The 8,740-nt window shown below is 31.6% G+C and overlaps 3 protein-coding genes across 3 annotated transcripts; all 3 read right to left on the bottom strand.

Annotated features, from left to right (window-relative positions):
• Positions 1-985: 985 nt before the first annotated feature.
• Positions 986-2,065, bottom strand: LOC112466721 (the record flags this gene model as incomplete). The annotated part of the gene is made up of 2 exons (XM_025034975.1): positions 2,014-2,065; positions 986-1,443 (listed from the first exon to the last, which is right to left on the bottom strand). Coding segments are annotated over exons 1-2 (510 nt in total), but the record flags the coding sequence as incomplete, so codon positions are not given.
• A 994-nt stretch (positions 2,066-3,059) lies between these two features.
• Positions 3,060-4,552, bottom strand: LOC112466720 (putative gustatory receptor 28a). Its single transcript, XM_025034973.1, has 3 exons — positions 3,479-4,552; positions 3,230-3,316; positions 3,060-3,155 (listed from the first exon to the last, which is right to left on the bottom strand). The coding sequence occupies exons 1-3, from the start codon at positions 4,550-4,552 to the stop codon at positions 3,060-3,062; spliced, it is 1,257 nt and encodes a 418-aa protein (XP_024890741.1).
• Positions 4,553-7,667: 3,115 nt separating this feature from the next.
• On the bottom strand, positions 7,668-8,619 carry LOC112466719 (putative gustatory receptor 28a). The gene is made up of 3 exons (XM_025034972.1): positions 8,275-8,619; positions 8,025-8,111; positions 7,668-7,951 (listed from the first exon to the last, which is right to left on the bottom strand). Exons 1-3 carry the CDS (start codon positions 8,617-8,619, stop codon positions 7,856-7,858), a joined length of 528 nt encoding a protein of 175 aa, XP_024890740.1. The 3' UTR covers positions 7,668-7,855.
• Between the last annotated feature and the right edge of the window lie 121 nt (positions 8,620-8,740).

The raw sequence follows: 8,740 nt of genomic DNA, 5'->3' as shown, positions 1-8,740 counted from the left end.
TGTCTCGCTCAAAAAGCAGCAATTGTTCACAGTTCTGAACTTAAATTCTCTGACAATAAATGTAAATATGACTAGCAATGTAGTTCACGCAATCATTTATGCTTATTTCTTTTTTATTTAGTTATAAATCAGAATATTATGATGAGACTAATAAGCCATATATCTGTTGTTTTGATTACGACCTATTGTTAGTAAGATGTATTCTTTTCTTGCAAGTTTCCTGATCTAGCGAGTCAATTTTTATTTAGCTTATGGCTAGAAAATTTAATGTTTTTAATTATTGCGAAAGTGTTGTTTCTCAGAGGTGAATATATTACATATATTGTTTGACTACACTGTACACTTAAATAAATAAAACATATCAGCTATTTGCAACTAATTGTTAACATTATGTAAAATAACATTTTCAAATTTTTTTATATATACATGTATATTTACGCAACATCTCTATAAGCATAAAACATTACGGAAAACTCTATTCACAATGATATTCTGGTTACATTAATAAAAATTAATATATTTAAAATATTTCTTCTACATTCAACCATGTATATTTGTTGACTATATTACATATATTACAGATTTCCATTGCAAGAATTCGACACGGACAAAAATTGTATCAAAAATAATATATACGTGGTAATGCCACCTGTCATCTAAAACAACAATACCGTAAAACATTGCTAAATATATCTATACATTCAATTAATGAAAGTAATTGGTTGATCACTCACCGCAGTGAGGAGTGTTGCGTCCACAGTAACCCCCTTTGCGGAGAATGTATTTTTACAATGCGATAATTGCAAGGAAAATAGTTGCAACTGTAAAGTCAGATTAAAAAATTGTTAAATATAAAATTGAAAGATGTGTAATTATAAATAAACATGGTAAATTAATATATTAATAATCGTATTAGCATACGCGGGATTTAATTACAAAAGTATATAAAATATGTCACTAAAGTTGGTAAATACTTTCTATTTACCTCGTATTTTATTTGCTTATTGCTGGTGGTGTTGAACACGTCGTGAACGGTGCTGTTAATCTCCATGGCTTGATTCTTGCCGGTCTCACAAGCCCATACTATCGACATTATTTTTATACAGTAATATATTGCAGTTATAATGAAGTACAGCAAATAAAGCTGTCTTTCCTGATTACTCATAGACACATCCCCTTTTATTTGCACTAAGTAAAAGTACAGATTGAAGGTGATTTGAGTGAAAGTCATAACTAGCGTAGAAAGAAGTTGCAAGCTGAAGACCATTTTTAGCATCTGTACTGTGTCGCTGACTGCCAAATGCTGCTTCTTCAAAGCTATGATCATCATCAGTAGGAATGGAATTCTTTGTTTATGATAGGTGCCGTTCAAGAGATATGGCTCACCTTTCGTCTTGAGTTCACGCAGATTTGCCAGATTATCATTGATTTGTTTGAAACAAGCTTTTAGTATGCAAACACAATTCATATATAGCATATCCATTTGTAACTCCAGCAAGAAGACGTATAGTATATGAATCTTGCGGACGATACTAAACTGCATGTTGTAAAAAAATGTCGACAATTGAATTGTCATAAAGAGAAATCCAAAAATGTCCTTGGCATGTATCAGTCTAGATAAATTCTGATATGATTTCGCGGGTAATTTTAAAGAGAGCTCCAGTAAGTTCTGAAGAAAACGCATTCGTGGTCCACTCAAAATGAATGTGATGACTACTTCAAAACCACCGATAATGTTGAAAAAGTTACGTTCAATTAATTTGGGTGTCCCAATGTTTTTGAATGCTATGTTGTTAGAAGTATTGATCTCATAAAGAATTTTTAATTGGATCGTGCAAAAAACGCAGATAATAATGGTTGATAGAATATAGTATTGTTTGGAAGCCTTGATGGTCGAAGCGTTGATCTTGTATGGAAATATTCCCAGAATGCGACAAAACGAAAAGCAAGGATACATCAACGACACAAAATCCGTAGCGCGGAATAACTGGCATATAATTCCTTTTCTTATACCTTTGAGTCCTTGGAACATCGATGACATGTGAAACATTGGAACATTGAACATGTTCGCCGAAACGTTTAGGGCACTTTAGGGTGATAATCTGAGAGATATTAATTATGCTGTCGATGAATTGTGGCATCAACGTGTTTACAAGAATACCTTTCCTAAATGTCGATTTTTGCTGATTTTTGCTAATGCGTAAACTGACATAAACTCGTAGTCTATCTATACCGGACGAGTTCAATTTTAAAACTACTAACAATTATTGCGTCGTGTTGCAAAACAGGACTCAGGAAATTGTAAGTTATGGTTTTTTGCTTATTACGAAGCACGCAGATAATGTTATATAATTTTTTATATATAACTTCTTTCGAAGTACTAAAATAATGATATATAATTTCCTAGTCATATAATTCATAACCTTGCGCATCTGAAACATGTGAAACGAGTGAACATTATCAAGATGTTTCGTTATTTCCCATTAGACATATATAGGTAAATAGAGAGAGTTATAGTAAATATATATCGTGCCATGTAAATTCAAGAATAAAAAGGCAAGTTTTTAATTTAAATAAAACAAAGTTTTTCTTGTTTAATATATAAATGCATTTTATAAATTTTTACATAAAAAATTGTTTCTTACATATAATATAACTGACAAAAAATAATATCACTCAATAAAGCAATTAAGTAATTGCATATTGCATCTTACATATTTAATGTTGCTGTTGGGTTTATGGTAAGATTTTTTTCCGATCTGCTATGATTATTAGCTTTGATCGTTAACTATATGCTTTTATATTAAAAACTTGTTTCAACAGAATCAACGACAATCTTACGAATCTTCGGGAACTCGTGCCACATTTATTTAACCGAATCTAAGCTTCATTCTTAGTACAGCTTTAGAGTTTTGCTTTTTACAACAAATATGTATACCGATATGTACTCTTCATTGTCGATCTATACATACCGAATTTGAATTTAAAACTGCAAGAGCATAAAAATATCTTTTCTATGTTCGGACATGTGTGTTCGATTCAATGCATCTTTTTGTTAACTAGAGCGTATCCTTTAAAGTTTTTCCACCGCAAGAACTCGAAATGAACAGGAATTGTATCAAGATCAATACATAGGTGATAATGGCACCTGTTATCTAAAAGAGAACAACATCATAAAATAAAGCTAAATATACATTTATTTAATGAAAGCGAATAAGTGATTGCTCACCTCAGTGAGGAGCGTAGCGTCCACAATAAGCCCCTTTGCGGAGAACGTATTTTCACAATGCGATAATTGCAAGGAAAATAGTCGCATCTGTAACGTCAGATCAAATAATTGTTAAATACAGGATTAAAAGATGTAATTATAAATTTGAAAAATTATCATATTAAAAATTGCATTAGTATATGCTACGCATAATTAGGAAGATTTATATAAAATATGCCACTAAAGTTACAATTTTTTATAAAAATTTACCTCATATTTTATTTGCTTATTGCTGGCACTATTAAACACGTCGTAAACGGTGCTATTAATTTCCATGGCTTGATTCTTGCCGGTTTCGCAGGCCCACACTATCAGCACCAATTCTACAAAGTATACTGATACAGCTGTAATACAGGCCACAAGATACATCTGGCGTTCTTCATTGCTCAGATGTATACCCTGATTCCCCAGCTGTATTTGCATTAAGTAAAAGTACAGGTTGAAGGTGATTTGAGTGAAACTCATAATTATCATTGAAAGAAGGTGCAAACTGAAGACCATTTTTAGCGTATGTACTGCGTCGCTAAGTGCCAGATGCTGCTTTTTCAAAGCTATAATTTCCATCAGTAGAAATGGAATTCTTTGCTCGTGATAGGTGCCGCTCAAGAGATATGGCTCACCATTCGTAACGACTTTTCGCAGATTCGCCAGATTGTCGTTGATTTGCTTGAAACAAACTTTTAATATGCAAACACAGTTCATATATAGCATATTCATCTGAAACATCAGCAAGTGAATGTACGATATAAGAAACTGGCGCCAGACACTATATTGCATTGTGATCAGACACATCAGCAATAGCACGACTAGAAAGAAGAATCCTAGAATGTCCTTGGCATGGATCAGCCTAGATAATTTCTTATATGATTCCGAAGGTAATTTCAAAGAGAGCTCCAACAAGGTCTGAAGAAAACGCATTCGTGGTCCACTCAGAATGAATGCGGTGACTGCCATAAGAACACCAATAATGGAGAAACAGTTATGTTGAAGTATCTTGGTTGTCACAATGTCTTTATTTAAACTATTTTCAGAAATATTGAGATCATAGAGATTAATTAATTCGAAGATGCAAAAAACGCCTGTAATGATAGTCGAAAGTATGTAGCGTGGTTTGCAAGTTTTGATGGTCGAAGCGTTGATCTTGTATGGAAATATTCCCAGAATGCGGCAAAACATGAAGCAGGGATACATCAACGATTCAAAATCCGTAGCGCGGAATAGCTGCCATATTTTTCCTTTTCTTTTTCCTTTGAGTCCTTGGAACATCGATGACGTGTTGAACATGTTCACTGAATCATTATTGAACAACGATAATCTAAATCATAAACTATAATATATATAAGAAATATTAATTATGTTATCAATGCACTCTTATATCAATCTGTTTACAAGAATTTATTTTCTAAGTGTATAACTTTCTGCTGCATTCCTACAACTAATAAATAAACTGAAATAAATTTCTCTCAGTCTATATGCACCTGACGAGTTTAATTTTAAAGCTAACTAACAATTATTGTGTCATGTTGCAAAACAGAACTTAAGAATTTTTTATGTCATAATGTAACTACGACTTTTTGCTTATCATCTCCGAAGCACGCCTAAGTTAATGATGTGTAATTGCTGTGTCACAATCTTGCGCATCTAGAACTTGTACAAAACGAACAAACATTATCAAGATATTTCACAATTTTTTATTAGATTCATATATAGGTAAGTAAAAAGTTATAGCAGATAGATCTCGTGCTGATATAAATTCAAGAACAAAAAGGCAAACTTTTACTTTACATAAATGTTGCTGTTGGACTCATATGGTAAGATTTTTTCCGACTGACTATGATTATTAGCAATGCACTTACTTTTTACTCCTTTCTGGCATGTATATTTTGTGAATATACATGCTATATAATGTTTTAATTAATTAAATTAAAAGTTTCTTACACTCGTATTTCTTTTCCATTATCTTTTATTAAAATTAGACATTATGCATATAATAGTATCTATGCTTAAAAGATATTAAATTATATATATTAATTATGGACTGTCGATACTGGTATAATGGAAATTAGAATAGAGATAAAACACAAAAAATAGATTTCAACATCGTGCCATAAAAATATCGAATATTCTATACATGCATTAAAAACATGAATTTTTAGAGCAAAAAGTCAAAGGAGAGGAAAATACCATTATCTTAGAGAATTACTCATCCACATGGATATTGTGCAGTAGATATTATCTGTTTTGGTGCGTCTCCACCTGCGAGTAAGAACTCTCGAGAGCAAAAAGAAAGAGAGAGAGAGAGAGAGATACTCTCGAGAGTCTCTCTCTCTTTCTCTCTTTTTGCTCTCGAGAGTTCTTACTCGCAAGTGGACACGCACCATTTCATGTTTGCATACTTAATTTAATAGATCGCGACAATTACACATCATTATTGTACACATTGACTCTCGAGAGCACAGTCCATCGAAAAGCACCATAGTTACTTGACGCATAACAAAATATTCATTTAGCCTTGCTCGCTTGAGTCAGCAATTGTTTGCAGTTTTGAACTTAAATTCTTTGACAATGAGTATAAAGGAGCAATGTAGTTTACGTCATCATTTACGCTTACTTCTTCTCTATTCATTAATAAGTTAGAATTTTATTCGACGAAACGAATAAGCATTATATCTGTTGTTTTGATTATGACTTATTGTTAGTAAAATATATTCCTTTCTTGCAAATTCCCTGATCTAGCAAGTCAATTTCTATTTAGCTTACGACTAGAAAAACTAATGTTTTTAATTACTTGCTGCGATATTTATATATAGGCAATAAATAATCGAAGTCCGTAGACGATTCGAAAAATATTACCGAAAAAGTTCGTGCAGTTTCTTATATTAAAAATTCCAAGCTGCAAATGTGGACGAATTGTTTCATCACGCACATTAAACATTTGAGTAAGTTATTGGCACATTACTTTCGAATTGTTTTTAATAGCGACACGTAATTTTTCATTATCCATAATAAATCGAGTTTCATTGAACAAAATGGTGCATATTTAAATAATTCACCTGCGAAAGTAAACATTTTAAAACATTTATGTGCGGTACGTTCTTTTACCGCGTCGTCTTCAAATGCTACACATATCTCACGAGCCGCATCTGCAGCCTCCGAACCGAATTTAACTTCATAAAGCAAACAAGTTCGAATTGCAATAGATTCAACTGACATTTTAAAAGAGTTTAAACTCACAGAAAAAGTATACACAGCAAATAAAAATGCATCGATTGATGCGTATTCGTGCCTTATGACGCACATAAGAACTTGAACTCCGCAAACTGCTAAAATAAAATAATTTATTGCAGTGAATTCTACCGAAAATCGCACAAACTTCTTTGGTTATTTAATGTTCCACGAAACATCGAATAACTGAATGCAAGCGCGATGATAGTTTCATGTATTGCGCTAATTTACAATTACATTTTCTTTTAGTTATTTTTCCCCGCAATGTAATAAAGTGCTCATCGCATTCTACATTAAACTGGAATCGAAATTATTGATTTCTAACAATGTATTACATTATAAAGCCTTTACGTCTAAAACTTAATATTTATCACATGTATAATGATTATAATTGTGAATTGATTTTGATTACAATAAATCGTAACCTTAGCTGTAAGCCACATATATATCCGTCATTCGAGAATGAATGAGAACATTATTTTCGAAACCGCTATCGCAAATAAATCACTGTTAGATAAATCATCATTATAAGTATGTAAACTGATTCATTATAAGGTATAAGAAATTCTTTGTTTTATATATATTTCCATGAACTTATTTTATTATTATCTACTTAAAAAACACACCTTGAACATAATATTTAAAACATATTTATCGTATTTTATTTATAAAGTAGCAAACGTCAAAATAATATAAATCCTCCTTGATTCAAGAAAAAAATATATCTACATCACAGAAATCTCAGAAATTATAATTTCGAATTCGCAAGATTGCATTAATCACTGAATTTTCGTATTAATATTACCATTAATACGACATAATACAATAATAATGTAAAAATAATTTCTCTTTTATTTATATGTATATTATTAGAGTACCGTAATGTATCAATCATTGCAGAGCACCATTTCATCCGAAACACGATTTAACATCTATATTAATTATACATATTCTTACATACTACAAATAAATTTTATATTGAGCTAACTTATTAATATCTAAACATTAATCTATATAAATTACAACACAAAAGTAATTACAAAATTAGATTTTGAAATCCGTTTAATAATTCCAAAGTGATATTTCTCAGATATGCATTTACTACGTACATACACAGTCTGACTGTGCACTTAAATAAATAAAACATATCTCTTTGCAACTGGTTATTAACACATATGTGATATAAGATTTTCTCTGTGTAAATGTATTATTTAAGTATATACAAGTTTCTCTATAACCATAAAACACCACGAGCGACTCTACTCACAACGATATTCTACTTACAAAGATATAAAAAAAATATTAAAAATATCTTTTTTATGTTCGGTCATGTGTGTTCAATTAAATGCATCTTTTTATTAACTAGATCGTATCCTTTAAAGATTTTCCACCGCAAGAACTCGACATGAACAGGAATTGTATCAAGATCAATACATAGGTGATAATGCCACCTGCCATCTAAAAAAAACAACATCATAAAATAAAGCCAAATATACATTTATTTAATGAAAGCAAATGAGTGATTGCTCACCTCAGTGAGGAGCGTAGCGTCCACAGTAAGCCCCTTTGCGGAGAATGTATTTTCACAATGCGATAATTGCAAGGAAAATAGTCGCATCTGCAACGTCAGATCAAATAATTGTTAAATACAGGATTAAAAGATGTAATTATAAATTTGGAAAATTATCATATTAAAGATTGCATTAGTATATGCGACACATAATTAGGAAAATTTATATAAAATATGCCACTAAAGTTATAATTTTTTTATAAAAACCTACCTCATATTTTATTTGCTTATTGCTGGCATTATTGAACACGTCGTGAACGGTGCTACTGATTTCCATGGCTTGATTCTTGCCGGTTTCGCAGGCCCACACTATCAACATCAATTTTATAGAGTAATATGTTACAGCTATAATACAGGCCTCAAAAAAAATCTGTCTATCTTCATTGCTCAGATATAAACCCAGGTGTATTTGCATTAAGTAAAAGTACAGATGAAAGATAATTTGAGTGAAAGTCATAAGTATCGTGGAAAGAAGATGCAAACTGAAGACCATTTTTAGTATATGTACTGCGTCGCTGATTGCCAGATGCTGCTTTTTCAAAGCTGTAATCTCCATCAGGAGAAATGGAATTCTTTGCTCGTGATAGGTGCCGCTCAAGAGATATGGCTCACCATTCGTCACGACTTTTCGCAGATTCACCAAATTGTCGTTAATTTGCTTGAAACAAGCTTTTAAT

The sequence above is a fragment of the Temnothorax curvispinosus genome, unplaced genomic scaffold, assembly GCF_003070985.1.
Source record: "Temnothorax curvispinosus isolate PA1 unplaced genomic scaffold, ASM307098v1 QBEX01016509.1, whole genome shotgun sequence".
Taxonomy (NCBI): Eukaryota; Metazoa; Arthropoda; class Insecta; order Hymenoptera; family Formicidae; genus Temnothorax; species Temnothorax curvispinosus.
This window is presented reverse-complemented; position numbering and strand designations above follow the sequence as displayed.

What these genes read in the sequence shown, in the direction of transcription:
- LOC112466720 (XM_025034973.1), bottom strand. Translation starts at nt 4,552, where the DNA reads ATGTTCAACACGTCATCGATGTTCCAAGGACTCAAAGGAAAAAGAAAA. An exon ending in ATAAGCAAATAAAATATGAG is followed by an intron (nt 3,317 to 3,478) that starts GTAAATTTTTAT and finishes CTGACGTTACAG; the next exon opens with ATGCGACTATTTTCCTTGCA. An exon ending in ACGCTACGCTCCTCACTGAG is followed by an intron (nt 3,156 to 3,229) that starts GTGAGCAATCAC and finishes GTTCTCTTTTAG; the next exon opens with ATAACAGGTGCCATTATCAC.
- LOC112466719 (XM_025034972.1), bottom strand. Translation starts at nt 8,619, where the DNA reads ATGGAGATTACAGCTTTGAAAAAGCAGCATCTGGCAATCAGCGACGCA. An exon ending in ATAAGCAAATAAAATATGAG is followed by an intron (nt 8,112 to 8,274) that starts GTAGGTTTTTAT and finishes CTGACGTTGCAG; the next exon opens with ATGCGACTATTTTCCTTGCA. An exon ending in ACGCTACGCTCCTCACTGAG is followed by an intron (nt 7,952 to 8,024) that starts GTGAGCAATCAC and finishes TGTTTTTTTTAG; the next exon opens with ATGGCAGGTGGCATTATCAC.